At 38.9% G+C, this 19,074-nt stretch overlaps 1 protein-coding gene across 1 annotated transcript; it reads right to left on the bottom strand.

Annotated features, from left to right (window-relative positions):
- Window positions 1-1,733: 1,733 nt before the first annotated feature.
- LOC139646787 (galanin receptor type 1-like) lies at window positions 1,734-10,169 on the bottom strand. The gene is made up of 3 exons (XM_071522508.1): window positions 9,504-10,169; window positions 9,320-9,385; window positions 1,734-2,054 (listed from the first exon to the last, which is right to left on the bottom strand). The coding sequence occupies exons 1-3, from the start codon at window positions 10,167-10,169 to the stop codon at window positions 1,734-1,736; spliced, it is 1,053 nt and encodes a 350-aa protein (XP_071378609.1).
- Window positions 10,170-19,074: the final 8,905 nt, after the last annotated feature.

Below are 19,074 nucleotides of genomic sequence, written 5' to 3' on the forward strand. Positions count from 1 at the left end.
CATTCGCTCGCCTCCTCTCTGCAATACTGCTGAGTTATATGCTGCTTCATGACACTCACTGTGGGTCCTTGTTATCAGTGAGGCTAAAGAAAACCTCCTTTGCTAGAAATGAAGGCTTCAATAAGACATCAGAAAACTTTTTTAGGGATTTTCATTCCTAAGAAAAATGCAAGCAGGTATGGAATAAAAAGATTTCTTCAGTGAAATGGCACAGTTTACAGTAATATCCACTTTAATTTGTACTGCATAAAGACACAATCAAAAGCATGGATATATTTCAAAATAACATTTCAAGATACAGAGTACTCCAGAAAGCAGTAACAGTTTCTAAAATGTCACATGTTGCAATTCAAACACAGGGAGATCAAAGAAGAAAGAGGAAGAAAACAAGTTTTTTTTTTCTTTTTGTTAAATTATTTGAGTTTAACAGCACTGCTGAGTTGATACAGGATAAGAGTGAGAGGAGACATCAAGACATCAAGACAGCCTTAGTAAAGCACTGACTAGCAGACAAATACAAACAATATTGTCGATAATAAGTGAATTAATAAATCCATAAATAAAAAGCGAAACAAAAAATGAATCCTCTCCAAGAAACCTAGAGTAAAAAAAAGCAACTTTCTTGCATGTTCTCACACTCAGCGGCATGCACAGTGTGTATTTGCTTCTACATATCAACTTTAATGACTTTTCGAAAGAGGAATCTTTAGCTTTTCTAGCATGAACTCATTACCAGCTGAATGTGAATATCAAGAAAGTTGTTGCCTTACCAATATTAAAGAATGTCCTTTCTGTTGAAAAATAAGAAATATTGTTCATGTGCTCTTCACATGGGTATTTAGAAGGAAATACAATGTATTTTTTTTGTATGTGATTCTCATTTGCTGAGAAATTCCAATTGTTATACCTCCCATGTATGTACCTGACCTCACCAACAAACGGCCATGTCCCTTGCCCCTCCTGGATTTTCATGCCAATAACTGAATATCCTATTTTAATTATTCTACCAGTCTTAAATGGGTCAACACAGTACATTTTTTTGCATGAAGCTTTCACAGGCATATATGAATATCAGTTTTTATCATGATGCCAATGGCAAGTGAAAGATACAAACAGTCTTTAATATTTACAACCATATCTATTTAAAATACAAGCTTTTCTCACACTGAGCACAATGGCAAATTTTCCCTTATGTACAGTGGTGACTCCTCTTCAGACAGAAAGGCTTGACATTATACATTCAAACAATGAAAGAAAATATTTTTACTTCAACAAACAAGCCTCAACAAAAAAATAAAAAACTGCTGTTCTTGGAAATATTTGATTGGCAATGGAGAACTATAATATTTTTGGGACAATTCGACAGAATCTGAAAGGACACAGGACAGTAATTTCACATTTCTCATGTGTTGACTTGTATTAATAATTAGCATTGAAATTATATAATGAAATGGTATATGCAATAATGGCTACAAGCAAAATCACTGCAGTTCAGAGGGCGCATCACTGTCATGTCCTCTGTTACAGTCCAGTAGCCGCAGTGGTGCAGGTAGAGTAAACAGCGCTTATGTGGAACAGTGCAGCTGTAGCTGATACACGAGCAACCATACTTACCCACACCAAAAAAATCCACATCCATTCATGTCTGAAGATTTTGTCTCAATGTGACAGTCATAAATGCAGCACATTGCCATAATGAAATTATTTTCATATCACCAGCTGCACCTTGTCAGTCAAACGTTGGTGCAGTTAGTAGAGGGTGGAGTGTCCGCCTTGCTGCGGATCTCCTTGATGTCGTTGAGCGGGGAGTCGCTGGTACCGATCTGACATTTGAACACTTGCTTGTAAGCCTTCCTGAAGTTCTCTGACAGGAAGGCGTAGATGACCGGGTTGACGGAGGAGTTGCTGTAAGCCAGACAGTGGGCGGCCACCCGCAACACGAAGGAGGCCTGGTTCAGCGGGAAGGTCCCAAACTCCGCCCAGAGGTGAACAACATGATGGGGGAGCCAAGACAGGCAGAACACCACCACCACGACCAGCACTGTCTGAGCAGTCTTCACACATGAGGAATGGAGAAGAGAGAGCAGTAGGGAACATATAGTCAGTGCCCTCGAGGACAAAAATGGCTACATTTACAAACCATAAGCTAGTCCAGTTAAAGTTTTATTCGTGTTAAAGGAATACACAAGGTTTTTGAAAGACTTACCCATTACAGTAAGAGATGAGAACAAAGACCCCATTTGTAGATCATTTTCTCTGGTGCTCAATGCTAACACTAGGTTGCGTGATAGTAGGTTCCATGCTAACACTTTAGCATACGCTAGGTTGAGTTGACAGTATGCTAATATTTTAGCATACACCTGGTTGAATGATAGTAGGCTTCATGCTAACACTAGGTTGAGTGATAGTGGGCCATTAGCATTATCTCAAAAGTGAGAAAATGAGAACTTGTAGGAACTCTAAAATGGTAAGTAATCTGGCTATTTTGTGCAGGAAATTGGTCAAATTTACACAAAATATGATGTAAAATAATGTAATTTTGAACTACCAGGGGCTACTTTCACCTGAAATAGCCTAGTTCCAAAAGTAAACCTGGCTACATCATCTATATCATGTTAATGATAGGCTATTTAACTTTGTACTTTCTTTACAGTATATCTCATTCTACCAGGGACTATTTTCTCTGTTTACCACATGCTACCATGCAACATAGTGTATGCTAAAGTGTTAGCACAGAGCGCGAGTGAATGATCTACCAGGGACACATGGATAATTTTGGTGTCCGTTAACATCCATCCAGATCCATTTGCGATGGATCTTACATTGAACACCTAATGAGAGACTGACTGCCGCTCAAGGTTTTATGTGTCATGAACATCTGTGTATTGCTGAGATATAACATTACAGTAAGATAGAGAAACATTAATTTATGCTTTTTCCCCATAAAAGCCCTATATGTACTATTAATTTATGTCATAAAGTTTTATTTCAGGCTAAAAAGGGGTGTAAACTGAATTTAGGTGGGTTCACCCTGTACATCCCTGGATAACTTGACATGGCAAAACCATATTCCTACAGTGTCTGTGAGGGAAGTGGTGGATATTATTTATTTTGCCAAAGCTGTCAGTAAAGCCAAAGGTTACAGCTGGAAAGGATCATCAAAAAAAGCCAATTACACAGATCCTAATCTGCTGCTCCTCCCCACTGCATTCCTAGGTAGCGAGTGGATTTACAGCTGATCTAATTGGTTCACAGCACGGTAAAGACAAACTAGTGTAAAAAATATAGAGGAGCCTGAAATGAATTAGAAACGGCGCCAGCCTTCCCTGCTATGACACGTAAGGAAAGCTATGAATGTAACTATCACAAATCACATAACTGATCTGGGTGTTAGTGACATATGGAGTGGAGGGAGGAGTAGAGAGAGATACAGGAAGAGTGAGACGGACAGAATGGTAAAGTGTATGGCGTGGAAATGAGGCTGCTGTATTTATGACTTGACTTTGCACTTTTTGGACTGAAACGGCCAATAACCAACATTTTGTGATGATCTTCAGTATCTTTATTCTTGTCAGGGTGGAAAAGCCTCTGACAGTATTTAGACCAAGGCACACTAAGGCTGCGCTTACACCAAACATGTTTGCAGCAGTTTATTCAAACTGGAGTGTTTCTTCCTTTAGTTCAGTATGTTTAGCCAGGTGAGAACAATGCCATCTGAACTCAGGTTGCATCAACCACACTGAGACTCCTGAAAATGAAGGTCTCTACCCTCTTCCAAGAGAACTTCGGCTAGAAGTCAGAACATAATCTGATCCAACTACTGAAAATTACCCCAAAACGCAAGGGTTTTATGAGTGTAAGGAGGGAGATGTTGAACCCTTAACCTGAATTGATTCAGGTTAAGCTTTTGCCTGACAAAATAGTTTGGCCAACCATGGTAGTATTGAATGTAATAAATGTGTAATCAAACTGCATCATATCCATCATATCAGAGCTGGACGACACTGACTGGCCCATATTGGATTTTTAATAAGAGGTCAATATTTATTGGCCCAATATATATCGGTCTAACCCTAACAAACACACACAAAGACACAGTAACTATGGAGAAGTTCCCACAGTTGTAGTGGAGAAGGATGTTGAGGGCAATGTTTGGATATCCTCAAGAAAACATTCATAACTCCACCTCAAACCCCCGAGAGCCATCAGTTAGCGTAATATAAACAGCAGTTTTGCCACAGAAATAAATAAATAATACAATTCATGTCTTTCACCCTTTCCCCTTCCACCAGACTCGCTGTTCTTGTAACCCTGCTTTGTCGAAAGCTGTAAGCGGGCCACAGTAATGTGTTAAATAATTAATTGTCAGCTGTCAAGATTTTTTGATATTGAGGCTACATTAACCTTATAGTGATCCATCTTCTTAGTTAGCATTTCACGGGTTCAGTAATGTATTCAAGTGATCCAAGTCAAAGTTGAACATCAGGGCACAGGATAGAAAAAAAAATCCACCCTACAACACTCGAGCACTGTTAAAACACAGCTATTGGTGATGTCCCTTGTATTTCTGGGTCCATTTTGTTGTTTGGTGGTGTATTTTTCTTATTCCCTTGGATATATAGTAGATAATGTTACTTCACGTTAAGATATTTCGAGCAGCTACAATGGAGTTTGATAGCAGAAAATGTTTCAGCTATCTAAAACATCAATGGTAAACGTCAGGTCTTGGTGTCTCAGAATCAAAGAGCAAGAGCTTCTCTCTAGACTCACTGTTTTACACAGACGATCATAGAGGGAGAAACCCATCATTGAAGAAGAAGAGATACCAGTTTCTCCACTAAGAGTAGCCTCAATAGACCAGAATGCAATGCAGTCACAAGACATGTTGTTGTAAATCACTAACTGAAGTAGAAGTGTACAAGGCAGGTTGAGGGAAAGTGAATTTTTTTTTTACCAAAAAAGTAAATTGCAACACTTCATCACAAAATAACTCCTGGAATGCACTGAACATCACAGATTGATGATATTGACAGTGTAACAGTGTAAGAGTGTCTGAGGGTGGATTTTTCCTTTAATGTGGATTTTTCCTGTAATGCAAAGTACAAAATATCCTAGATGTAGCTGAGAAACTTGAGTGATACTATTCATTCATTCAATCACTCAGTTTCATTCAATCACTCAGTTATCCTTATTTAACCGGTGTAGTTACAGTAAATTGAGATGAACATCTCTGTCAAAGAGAAGCTGCAAGGTTTCTGAAGCATGAACCATTCTCTACTTCAATTTGCAGATGCTGTTAGTGATGAGAGTTCAGACTTCAGGGAGACGGTGAAAAATATTAGTTTTCATAATTATCCATAACCATCTCTGTGTGCCATCTGCATGCCTGACTCGTGTGATTGAGAGGAAACTCCTAACCCTACTAATTAGTGGCTTCTTAACTTCTGGCTCTATACTGAGAATCCATTAAAAACATTATTGACTGCCAAGGAAAATGAACCCCACCGCTCATCCCCAAGGGCATTAACCAGTGGCCATAAATAAAGCTTTTCAACCAAATGTCAGAGATATTAGTTCTGATTTTGTAGTTTGTCTTGTTTCAGTTCATGAAGTATCCTGCTTCCTGCCGTGTGCTGAAGGCTGATAAGAAGTTTGTCTAGATGTATTTCAGAACAGTGGAGAGAGCAACCTTGCTCTCCACAGCTGTCACTGACATTACATTTCACAGGCCTGGTGTTACAGTGAGCTTGCCAAGACCAAAAGTGGAGTGCACAAACAGATGTTGCAATGTTTATTGGAACAACTTGTCTCTCTTTGCTCCATGGACACTGCCCCTGTGCAGTTTTTTCATTTGTCTCATTTGATTTTCATCAAATTGTCCGGTTAAAGGTCCCATATTCTCCACTTTCCAGTGTTTTATTTTATGTCTTGAGGTCCATTAAAAGCTGTTTGTGTGGTGTCATGTGCCAAAAACACTCTCAATCCATTTTCACACATTCATTTTCCAGCATCTCTCTGAGCCTTACCAAGAACAGGCTGTTTCTGTGCCTTTAAGGCTCATTGATATGACCCCTCTGTTCTGACTGGCTAACCGTTTCAAGAGTGAAACGTGAGACACCACAGACAAACAGCAAGAGGCTGGGAAATCTCTCCGGTAATAAACAATGACAACCGCTCAACTGCTTTGAAAAAAACACTTTGTTAGCCTATTATTTCTTACAAAAATGATGAGCGAAACTTTGTGACGCCACAAAGTTACGGAAGTCCAAACGGCTCGTATAGAGGCTCGCTTTTCTAATATGGATTGTGTGGATTTAGTTGCCAACCATGCGTTTTGATACTTTCACAATGATTAGATAGCACATCCAACTCCTTTATAATCAAAGAGGCAAGGGAAATCTTGTTTTACACAAAATGGAACCTTTAAAGCTGCACTTTTTGTACATTGGCGGCTCCAAATGGCAGCAAAATGTAGCCTGTTTGAATTTTGAGGACTGCAATCATATAATAGTATTTGCAAGAGCTCGTATCAATCACTGTGGCCAAATTGTTGACATTAGTTACAGCCAGGTGACAGTGTAGCATTGTTAACAAACCATAGCTATCGCTAGCTAGCCATAAGAGTGGGACAATTATGGTATGCTGTGTTCTACATGGGCACAGTAACAACAGCAATGAAAAGGCTGGGTTAGTTTTTACAGCATTCCATGTTAGGAAACATGAAGAGAAAGCAACCAAAGAGTTTAAAGAGTTTAAGCAACCAGAGAGTCTAAAAAATGTGTTTCCCCTGCCAGCGTCTTCACCTCAATTTCACACCAGGGAAGAAGGTAACATCATTTCAATATTTGTGGAATGTTTTCCTATTGCTGGCTTTTCATACAGTAAAACAATGTTTTGGAAACTTAAAGTTGCCCATTGAAAGCAACCTACTGCACCTATTTGCTTCAAAGTGAATGAAGATCACACTTATCTCAAACAACAAGCATTATTTATTAAGTGCTTTTCCCCCAAGAAAATTTCCTTGTGCAACGGCAAAACAGCACATCAGAGACAAAGTGAGGACATGCCGCCAGGGAAAAACTATAAACTCTATAAATTTTGGCACAACACCAGTAAAGTTGGGCTGTCTTGACTTAGACTAGTTTCATCGATCGTGTAGGGATCAAGACAACCAATTAAACCAATCTTTTATTTATATGTTGTCTTTGATTAATTCACTAAGTTAAAAACAACTACTTAGAAAAACTTTGTTCAACAGTCTCAGCTGCAGTGCTACGATAGTTTTACCTCTATCATGTATGTCAACAATATGGCGCCACTTTTGTACTGGGTTTTGCAAATGCTGTGGATTCCCAGAAATCATGTTCAGTAAGGTGAGTAAACTGCACACTCCTCTGATGTAAATTTCTTCTCTGTTGCATCTTTAATTTGTGATTTAGGCTCATAAGACGGGTATTTATTTATTTATTTTAATTGCATATTGCAGCTTTAAATGTATAGCATCACTTTTGGCAGCATTACACCAGTTTACGTGATTTCTCATTTGTTGATACCTTACTCTGATTTGTTAGTGTTGAGTGTGTGCATACTATCTCTTTCCACGTGATTTACAGTATATCAATAAGTACCAAGGTAATGATATACAGTACAGGCTAGTTTTACTGTACTGTATATGCATTGTTTGCCAACCATTTATCTTCTATCATAAAGCTGTCAATGTCATTCTCACAATCCCTCTGCAGATCAGTTTCACCTCATCGGTACACTAAAGAGTGAATGAGGGCATTCTACAGTAAATCATCAAGATATCAGAATTTACTGTTTGAATTGTTGCTTTAAGCCTGATTCAATAAAGCATCTGTGTTGGAGGTGTCCAGCAAACCATAGACATTCTCACCAACCCCTCTTTTCCTTTAGCACCCAGACCAGGTTTCTTTGTGGGCGCTACAGTATAGGGTTAGACCAATACAGGTTTTTGAAGGCCGATATGGATACCAATATTTTTAGACTGATGTTGCCGATCTCTGATACTTTGTGTCAGTATTCAATATTTTTCAAATTTGACCATTTTCATGCAAAAAACATCAACATTTCCCCCAGGGCGCTACAGTATAGGGTTAGACCGATACAGGTTTTTGAAGGCCGATATGGATACCAATATTTTTAGACTGATGTTGCCGATCTCTGATACTTTGTGTCAGTATTCAATATTTTTCAAATTTGACCATTTTCATGCAAAAAACATCAACATTTCCCCCAGAATGTTATTCTTATCAGGGTGGAAAAGCCTCTGAAACAGCATGGCATTTAGACCATCATGAGACACTAAAACTCTCCATTGAAACCCAGACTGATGAAATGATTTTAGTGTTAGCAGCTCTTTAAAGCAGGGTGACCCACCCTACTGATTCAATGGTAGAGGAAACTCTGGGATACATTACTGCCTTTAAATTAAGAATTAACTTACAGAAAAACATTGAAACATTAAATGAATAAATAAAATGTGCAAAGAAAAAAATCATTGCAGATTGTTTTATGTAGCTGTTGTCAGAGAGGAACCTCCATTATATCAGCAGCAGACGACATTGACTGTTCCATATCTGATATTTAATAAAAAAGCCAATATTGGCTTGATATATATATTCTAGGTCTAACCCTACTCATTTTAGCACAATATATCAGCTCCTGCTGCTAAACTGACTAGCTGTAACGAACAATGGATAGACAGATTAACAATCAAGTGGGAAGCAGCAGGTCATTGTCACTCTGGTGAGATAAATGACCACCAGGAATAATGAAGGACAGAGGGCAGTCATTTCCTCTTGGCCACTTTGATCAAGTGTGCCAAATTAACTATGAGAGACCAATGCAGTGTCTATTTCGAGTTCTACTCTACATCACCATGCAATTATTTTGTCACTAAATAATTACCTAAAAAAGAAGAAAACAGTTTCCTGTGCCGGGCTGTTCAGATGTTGAATTGGGGGTGTATGTGGTGCAGCCTTGCCCCTTGCTGAATAATGTATAGGTCAATGAAACTGTCACACACCCTCCTAATGGCCCATAATAATGAGCTCTTGTTTTACTGTAATCATATGGCTGCTAAGAAAAGAAACACCTACAGCCTACTAGACTGTGAAATGCAATACAAATAATTCAACAACTAACTATGCCAATAGTTTTCAAAGCACCCCATCTGTTATCTAATGTTTTCAGGAATTATAACTAGTTACAGTCACTAAGTTTGTAATTAGATTGCTGTAATCTCACGCCTCACCCCCCTCCAACCCTCCATCAAAAGGTTTTGTTTAATACATACCTTTTTCTTTGATGCCTCTGACTTTTTGGACATATTTCTGAGTTTTTTGTGTAAGTGATTTAAAACCTGTAAGCAAAGAAATAAAGGTAAGATATCATTTTGATTGTTAAATAATTGCCCTACTTTTGATCAACATGAACCATGTGAACAGTTAAACTTAGCCTATTGTAGGGATTTTGCTTACCTTCGCGTAACAGAAGGAAATCAGCAGAAGGGGCAACACATAACCAAAAACAAACGTGCAAACCACATAGACCTTCTTCTGGTTTTGATCTGGCCACACTTCCCAGCAAAAGGTGTGGTTCTCTCCTCTGTGAAATATGTTCTGGTAATACATCACAGGCGCGGCCATGGCCAGAGAGAGTATCCAAATGACCACCACTCCGATGAAAGCATGCTTGGCCACCCGGATAGAGGAGGACTTTCTGGAGTGCACGATGGCAATGTAGCGGTCCACCGACATGGCAGACAGGGTGAAGATGCTCACCAGCATGGACACGGTGAAGAAATAATGGATGAATTTGCAAATGAAGGCGCCCAACACCCACGTCGGCATTATGTAGATGGTCGACTGGAAAGGGATGCAGAAGAGCAGGTAGGAGAGGTCTGCTATGCTGAGGTTGAGGATGAAAATGTTGGTGGTGCTCCGCGGTTTCCCCGGTTTACTCCGGGCCAGCACGGTGATCACCATGGAGTTCCCCAGCACGCCGAGCGTAAAGATGAGCCCGAAAACCAGCAGCGTGATTAAATTATCCGTGCCGATCCCGAATAAAAGTTTCTGATCCTCTTCCTCCAGTCTGCTGCGGTTCGTCGGCTCTTCCAAAGGGAAGCCAAGCTCTGACACGTTCATGTTTTTTCTTCCAGATCAACTTCACACTTTTATCAGATTCACCGATGGGACGTCTGTGCGTAAATGCATTGCACACGCATCACCGCAAGTCCCCCAGCTGCTTTATGGCGGAGAGTTCTCATGGCGTTGTATTTTGGGTGAACAAAACCCCTCTATCCTAAGCTTTGTTAATCTTATCCGTCAATATAAGTAATATAACAGCTAAACGAGTCCCATCCAGTTGTGTGTACAACATTTATCAGTCAGTTTATCCGTTTTGCAGCTGTGCGTCTTGGAGTCCCCCCGGTGCGCACCTGAAGCGTCTGCGCACCGCGCTCAACTGCTCCGTATCTGCGCCTCGACTTTTCCTCACATTATATTGGGGGTTGGGCTGTGCCATGTAACGTCAGCACTCAGTATACCACCTCCCAAGAAATACATGGGGAAAATATCTAGACTTGTTTTGTTTTCCACTTTCCTGAAGTCAAGGTTACTTCAATATGGATGTAATAAGCCAACAGCACTTGCTTGGATACACTCAGAAATTATTGTCAGAATTTGGAGATGTGATGAAAATGTTGCTATCACCAACTGGTAATCTGTCTGGACTGTCAAACAAACTTGGCGTTTTATTCCACAGAGTTTAATGTCATTCCACAGCCCTTTTCATGAGAGGGAAATACGATTCACAAAACATCAACTTGGCCATCCAAAATGTTCAGTGTTGTGATTTTATGCTACTTTCCCCACATTATGTTACCCTATGTTTTTAATCCTTATTTCACCAAACAAGTTGACAAACACACATTCTTATTTAAAGCAAAGGTGTGGGGTTAGTATAGTTTGTAGTTGAGGGAGGGAGAGTCACATACACACTCCTTCACCACTGGGAGCTGCCCATACAACCACAAGACAGAGTTCAAGTGCGGCACTCATGATCAGCTCTTAGGATCTGAGTCATCTGACCATTTGATGCAAAGACACAACAATCAGCAAGAAAAATTGACACGGAAATTATGCCCACAAGGAAGGTCTGTTTGTCATATAATTGGACATGTTCAATCTATGCTCTTCAGTGAACATCATCAGGTCAAGTCAGATTTATTTATAGAGCACATCTCATACAATGATGCAACTTTTGGTTTACAAACAGTGGTTACATTCAAAACATAAAAGACACATGCAAACAGTTTCAATTACGTAGGCCTATAAAACAGTATATTAAAGTTTAGGTTAAAAGATCTTAAAGTGGCAATCCTCAAAATCCTAGTTTTTTTTTAATTTCGTCTCCATCTTTAGTGCTCAGTGCTCATTGCTGTGGTGTTTCTGCACTGCACTTCCCACAGATCACCTGTCAATCAAACAGTGTGTCCAGTACTGTGACGTCTTGTTCCTTGGATTTTCTGTTAATGAAGTTTGAGTTTCTGTAGGTGTCACTCTTTTCTTTGTCTGTTCAGCCATGGTAGTTATCACTGCTCATGCTAACTACCCAGTTCTTCTCCTACTACTTCTTTTTATTCCAAACAAAGCGGAAAGGTATACATCACTTCCTATAATCCAGAGGATTTTTCCGGGTAAAGACCTGTGACAGCTTTCATGAGTAGGGCTGAATCATTATTGTGTTATATCAGTTAGTAATAGAGAGTACAAAAAACAGATAGACATTTATATGAAAATGTCATGGAGTATTACTTAATCAAATGTGGCAGTAAAAAAGTGTGTGCAGGGAGCAAATCAGCTCATGGCAAATAAATACTGAAGAGCTTGATTTGTCCTGGATGTGAGGTCCATCTGGCTCCAAACCTTCCATAAAGGCTTTAGATGTCAAGCATCCTTGTTGTTCCTGCATTCTTGTAACACGTTGCCATGACATAACACTGACGCATTTCGCCTTTTTAAAATTTCATCCAGCAACAAGTGCAAGTGTCGGTTGCGTAACAGAGGCCTTACGTACAGTGATTGTTTCCGTGTCAAAAGACGTACTTCTTTTGTCTGTCCGTTGTCCTCCTTTCCATTATTTCACCATCCTTTCTCTTGCTTTGTGTCAGGTTGGACTCAGCTGTGTGAGGATGTAAATTGGGCATAAGTTCAGTGAGCTCTGCCAGCAACGACGGCAACAGAGCTGAAAGGCATACAGTAGCTGACGATGGTATAATTACATGGTTTCTGCTCCTGGAAGGTCAGGCTGAGCGGACTTTCAGAGCCCATAAGTCCACAAACAGAGTGGAGAGCGCACATCAAAACAGCAATCTATCTGAATTTGGACATGATTAGATTGAATGTACCCTCTAAATGGTCAGCATATTTGTCATTCAAAGGTCAGACAGACAACAAAATGGAACAAAATCAATTGATGACAGAGATCAAAAGAAAAAGATTGTCAAGTGATAGAACATAACGTACATACAACTCATCCTGTACATCCTGTATGCTGTACACTCACATATTCATTTAGTTTTCTTATTTGTTATGTATTGCATACATATATCTTTTTTTTTTGTACAAAATTTCACTTTTCATATACTGCGTTTATTAGACACTCTTGTTTTTTTTCATACGTATTTTTCAGTCATTTCATTCTCTCAATAATTACACTTCTATAATTTTGCACAGCCCCATAATGCTGTAGTCCAGACTTGTATCATTCTCTTCAGCCATACATTTCTACTTAACACGTTTTGGAATTATGGGTTGCATATATTTATATACTCCTCTATATTATACTTTTTTATATTGTATCCTATTTTATTTGCTGCTGCAACAACCTAATTTCCCCACAGGGATAATTTAACTTTCATCTTTCATCTTAAATATACTGTAATATACGGTAAGTGTTTGAACAAGCCAAATAACACCAATGGGAATGCTCATTTGTCCCAATAATATGAGTGAGATGAGGAGATGCACAACAGCATAATGACCCATTTCATCATTCCATTTTGCCCAACAGCAGCCTTTACAGTAGCCTGTTTTCTTCATAGTAACGTTTATTAATGCATGAGGATGGATATCTGCCACTAGATGGGGCTCTTCCATATTGAAGGGATGCATTAAGGCTTGTCTGACTCTGCTGTGATGGGGGTCTATTGTTGATTGGCCCCATGTGCGTTTGTCCATGAGTGTTCAAAGCAAGCTCTGCTGAATGAGCTTTTGCTGCTGTCTATGGCAGATGGATGCTCCAATCCCCTCTCTCTGTATAATGGTGGGTAATCATTAATGGAAATAATGAGAACATTGCATCAGCCAATTTTATTTTACAAAGTCATGCAGGTTGATCTCTGTGGTTTGAAACAGCAACTGATTATATTGAAAAATTTGGGAATGCATAATTGCATTGGGAATATACCATTACTGTCACTTCAAAACAAATGATAAGAGTATAATTGCTCACATTGCGGGTTGTTTATTTTTTTGCTCATTTTTCACAGCTTTTCCCTGAGCATTCTGCACTGGAAAACATAACAGTTTGAATAAGGCAGTGCATGGGAAGTCTTGGTAAATATACTTGAAGATCCAGTCAAAAACAGAAGTTCCCAGCCAAAAAATACCCAAGCCAGTCTGTCTCGTTGCAAAAATTAAAATGCATGCATTGTCTTATTCTGACTCGCCTATCAGCTACATCTAAAGAGCACCTGTCCATTCCAAAGCAATGCTCCTTCCCTTCTGTTTTTGTCTATAACACAGAGTTTGTTTGGCTGTCCTCCAGCAGATGATACCTCACGAGTCTCATGAGTAAGACATACTGAGGGTGCTGCTGAGTGCCAGGAGTAAGAATTGCTTTTTCACACATGCTCCATCTCTCTCTCTTAAAGTATCCCTGAATCTAATCAGTACAAGCTTATTTTCAGTCAGAGAGATGAAGCGGGACAAATTTGAACATTAGCATATTGCTTTCCTTGGATTAGCATACAATCTGTGTCAGGTAAAGGGGAAAATTAAAAAAGTCTGCCATATATTGAGGCATGAAAGAGTTCTGGCTTGGAAAATGACGGCCTTTTGATTATTTCCATAAGTCATCGTAATTCTGTAGCAACAACAAGAAGTCGCACTGCACCAGCAGGTAAGCCTGGAGTTAATGTTTTGGGGGGGGTGTGTGTGTGTGTGTGTGTGTGAGAGAGATAGGGTTAGACCGATATATGTGTTTGCCGATGTATCTGAACGATATTGGCCTTTAATTAAAATTGGATATTTATCAGTCAGTGCAACCTCCCTACAATTGATTAACATGAATTGGTTCTAATGTGACATTCTGACATTTTTGTGACAAATTCTAAACAAGTTTTATGCATGAATATGTTTTGTTGGTCTGAATGCTGTTTTGGAGGCTTTTGCACCTTGAGAAGAATAAAATTCTGGGGGAAAACATTGAATACTTTTTTTTTTTTTTTTAAATGGTCAGATTTAAAAATACTGAATATCAGCTATTTGTAGCTTCCATCCAAAAAATACTGCTATCAGTTTTGGCCTTCAAAAACCCTTATTGGTCAAACCCTATTGTGTGTGTGTGTGTGTGTGTGAATGTTTTGTAGGCCTATTTATAACCATGGGTGGCAGTAGTTGGGGGTTTGTCTTTCTGCATGTGACGTTATCACGGCTTTTTCCCCACTCTACGTGATTAAATCTAAAAGGAGAAACCAGGCAATGCTTAATATCAATCAGGTTTCTTGGAGGTCATCAGCCAGATGTGCGGAGATAAATCGCAACTGGTCTTAAAACACCGGTCCAGTAGCTCTAGCCAAAGTGCCCTTTTGTAGGGAATGTGTTTTTTTAATGATAGACTTTTCATCTTTAACTTAAATGTACTGAAATCTCTTTTGAATTAACACAGAGGTTCAGAGGTGGCCCCGCCTCAGTTACCATGCCTATTTTTCACTGTCACCTAAGGATACATGCAGACCAAGTGTAACCACTTCACTTTGTGTCTCCTCACTTTATCAAAAGTCGTCGCTTGTGCGTGTTTCATTAGGTGTGTTTTGTGGAAGTCCTAATCAGCCTGAGCTGACCCAGCTTGTTTTAATGCCAGTTACAGCATTTGCATGTCAACCCAAAGCCAAGTTATATGAATAACCCGGTTAAGAATGCAATTCTCTGTGTATGTAAATTTCATCAAACAGCCAATTCCAACTGTTCCAGGATTTGTAACGCCTGGAAGCCGGTATGAGAGGTTCAGGCCTTGATGTTCATGAGGATCGTTTCACCAGTTGACATTTTATTTGTTTGTCTGTTTCAGAAATCACATCACCAGACAAAGTGATTTGCTGCATCATTGAAGTTCTTATGAAGGTGTTGAGGCTCAGTTGATGGCTCAAAACATTTGAAGCAGTTTTCACATGCAGGAAAGTGAGAGTATGCACACTGCCTACACATTTAGATCCACATTTGAATTTCATGTTTCTGAAGTTAAGCAGTAGATGAGCAGTCCATCTAGTCTTATCTATCATGTTACTCTGAATGACAGACACACTTAAACAGCACAAGTCTGAAACTTTCAGATCTCTACCAAATTATTGTATATTAGATAGCTTGTTCTGCTAAGACTGTATCATGCAGCAAATTACAAAATTAGCTTTAGAGTAGTGTGTGAATTTATATTACAGCTCTTTTCTTCAGATTGAGTTCCTGACTTCTATACAGCAGGCCTGTGTACGGTTCTCTGACACTGGGTAAATATAGCTTGAAGGTCTTCAAACTATATCTAAATGAACTGGAGCTGAAATCCATGTTGCTGCTGTATGTATGAAGACTTTCAATCAGGGTAATTCCGCTCCAGACAAATACAAATGACTGGAGACACTTGGTTTTATTTCAAGCAATCAAGTTATCAAGCAAGACACAGAAATACACACAAAAGAAACCCTAAATATATGTAATCAGACACTTCAACTGCAAGTTAGACGATGCAGTGTCTTTATAAAAATTAAGATGTGCCTGTTTTAGCCCTATAATTCCCCCATACATCAATATGCACATGTTTCCCTCAACAGAGACATAAATGAGCAACAACCCTTCCTTTGAGTTGCTGTGATGGATAATCCATGCTGTTTTGGGCCCATTACCTCTGCTGAGGCCTGGCCATTTCCATGACAACCAGTTATCTCTGTCCAAATCGGTCCAGGCTCTAAGCTAATGCGTTATTATTATATGACTGACTATGTTGAGTCATTTTCTCTGCCTCAGGGCTGATCTCCCTGGTAAGCAATTGGATCATTGATTCTGTCAAACCCCCCCCCTCCCGCAGTCACAGAAGCTATCAAGAGCTTTGAGTAAGAATTGACTGGGATTGGACCCAGTCCTCCCGGATACATTATCATATTTGATTTCTCTGGTCATCGCTGCAACATCATATTACAGAATCAAATCTGATCAGCTCTATGCAGGATCGCTATAGCTTGATAAATTGTTTCTGTTGATTAATAGACAATGTTGCTGATGTCACGTGAAAAGTCTCATGGTATCAAAATGGAATGATTGGTACATTTCTTATGAGTTTTATTGATTGCTAATTCATTAACAGATGATGAATCGTTAAATATCTTGTTGGAAACCTTGCTCATTATTTAATTAGGCTATGTCTGCAATTCAATACATCTGCTATGAGAGTAGATGCTGTCTTTTCATCTCTTTGTCTCAAGGAGAGGAAAGCTAAAATAGCATTTTGCAGTCAGTCTATTTTAATTAAATCATCATCAAATGAAAGTCAGTGAGATAAACAATAAAGAAATTCCAGAAATTAATGAAAAACATTAGTATACATTAGTTAATTACACATTAGTAAACATTAGAGTTAAAGAAGAATGTAGCCTATAAAAAATTACTTCTGGTCTTTTGCCTTGGTGTTGTTTTGTGCCCTGTGCCGAGGATAATGAGTTAGCCGGATATATTTGTCGACAATTTGACATAAGCCTGGGATTTTCTATTCCTTGTAGCAAGCTTAAAATCGTCAGACTCGTTACCTGAGCAACAGCTCCTTACGCTCAAACCTACAAAAACACAGGCCTTTTTAAATGTACGCAATCTGTGAAGTAATTTCCAGACATGGCTGCTCCATGTCTGGTATTGCTTTTTTTTAACAGATCACAAGCCAAAAAGGTTGTGAACCACTTGTCTAGATTTAGATGAAGGAAATTTTGGTACATCTAGTCCTGGCATGTAATATCGGCAACTTCCTGGGCGCTAGCTTTTGATTTTTTGTCTACTTTGATCTTTATCCAGCTGTCATAGAAAACATTTTATTTACCAGGAAATTGGGTTTGACCACTGAGGACTGCTGTTACTGAGACTCTAATGGGTTTGTCTCTGCATATCATGGGAGTTTTTGCAATGATGCTTTGATGCTCAAATTCTAAAGGGAAAAGGATAAATGTGTAGACCGGGTATTCTTTAATCAGAAAACTGCACCAGCAAATTTGATTCCATGGCTGATTGAAACTTCAGCACAGCCACTTGTGGGATTTATGAGGGGAGGAAAATATTTTTGTTAATATCACTGGGGAACAAATTTTCTCAGGGACAAGAATGAAAAGAAAAATGAACAATTAATGAAAAGGCCCTTAGGATATTTATTTGGCGTGTGCAAAATATGTTATTAAAATAGCTAGTGGCAATTTCTTTGAGAACTCTTGATCTCAACCTTGTATCTCTGTTGCAGTTGCATTTCTACTGAGAGCTCTTCTATGCAATGCGTGCCAGTAATACCACTGACCATAGAAAAGCACTTCATCTTTTAAAACGAATAGAAATAAAACATGACAACACCTGCCTCTAGGGCTACATTTACAATTATTCAGTTTTCCTTCTTTCAGTGGTATAAACATAGAAAGTTGGGGTAGTTTTTACTATTTCTGATTAGACAATATTGATTGGAGCAGACGTAATCATGAAGACAGCATAAGAACCTCCTCAAAAGAAGAAGACATGATTTAAAAACGTTTTCAAAGCTTGATTTTAAATGATTAATTCTGTAACACAAATATAATAGCCTATAAATGATTTTGGAAGCCATATTTAAACCAAAAAAACTCATCACGGAGAGCATTCAGGACCAGTGTTCCCTAAGATGATAGTTTGGTGACCTACAGCTAATAATTTATCACACTGACCAAGTAATTATCTTGTCAGTCATCAAACATTGCTCCACTTTATCACTAGAACTTTAGTCAATATTGAAAGTTTTGGTGGAAAATTAAAGATTAAATGCACACCCTTTAATACATCTGTGTGTCTGGGACGACACGCACTTGTGTTACTTTTCAACCCAACAGTTAATCACAATAGTCTATATTTTAACACAACATATATTGTTATTAACATATGTTGTGTTGAAAAGTAATACAAGTGTGTGTGTTAAAATGACACATCCAGAGCAGGGACCCAAACCTGTAGCTTAGGGTTTAGTGAATTGACGCTCTTGTACTATGATTAATAGTACCTACTAAAGACAGTGTATGGTGACGATGCCAGGAGATGTGCTATGCAACAGCAAATACTTGTGGACATTTTTATTGCATTCATGAATGAAAGGCCAGCAGCAGCCAGATTACACTCACAAGTAAACATACAATAATAACAAATAACCGCAGCCTACACATTGCAAAGGTGGATATGGGCTGAAACATTTGGTCACTATACAACTAATATTGAATTAGGTTATGAATTCAAACAACCACTATTGAGGTGAGCAAGGCACTGACCCCCCAGCTGCTCCAGTGAAGCTGCTCAGTGACTGACAGTAGAGGACTGTGGTTGTACTGGGCAGTGAATGTGAAGCAGAGAATGGTGCTCAGTTGACTTACCCATAAACAAAGGTTTATATCATATGTTTGTTTCTGATCATGTGAAATTGCATTATTAAATTGCATTTCCTTGTTTGAACTTCATTTTCTCAACACTCAGTTTCAGTCTACTTGAATATCAGAGCGAGTACTAG

Source organism: Centroberyx affinis, unplaced genomic scaffold, assembly GCF_046629955.1.
Source record: "Centroberyx affinis isolate AG114_WGS23_722 - 3 ecotype Tasmania unplaced genomic scaffold, CSIRO-AGI_Caff_v1 ptg000997l_1, whole genome shotgun sequence".
NCBI classification, from domain to species: Eukaryota; Metazoa; Chordata; class Actinopteri; order Beryciformes; family Berycidae; genus Centroberyx; species Centroberyx affinis.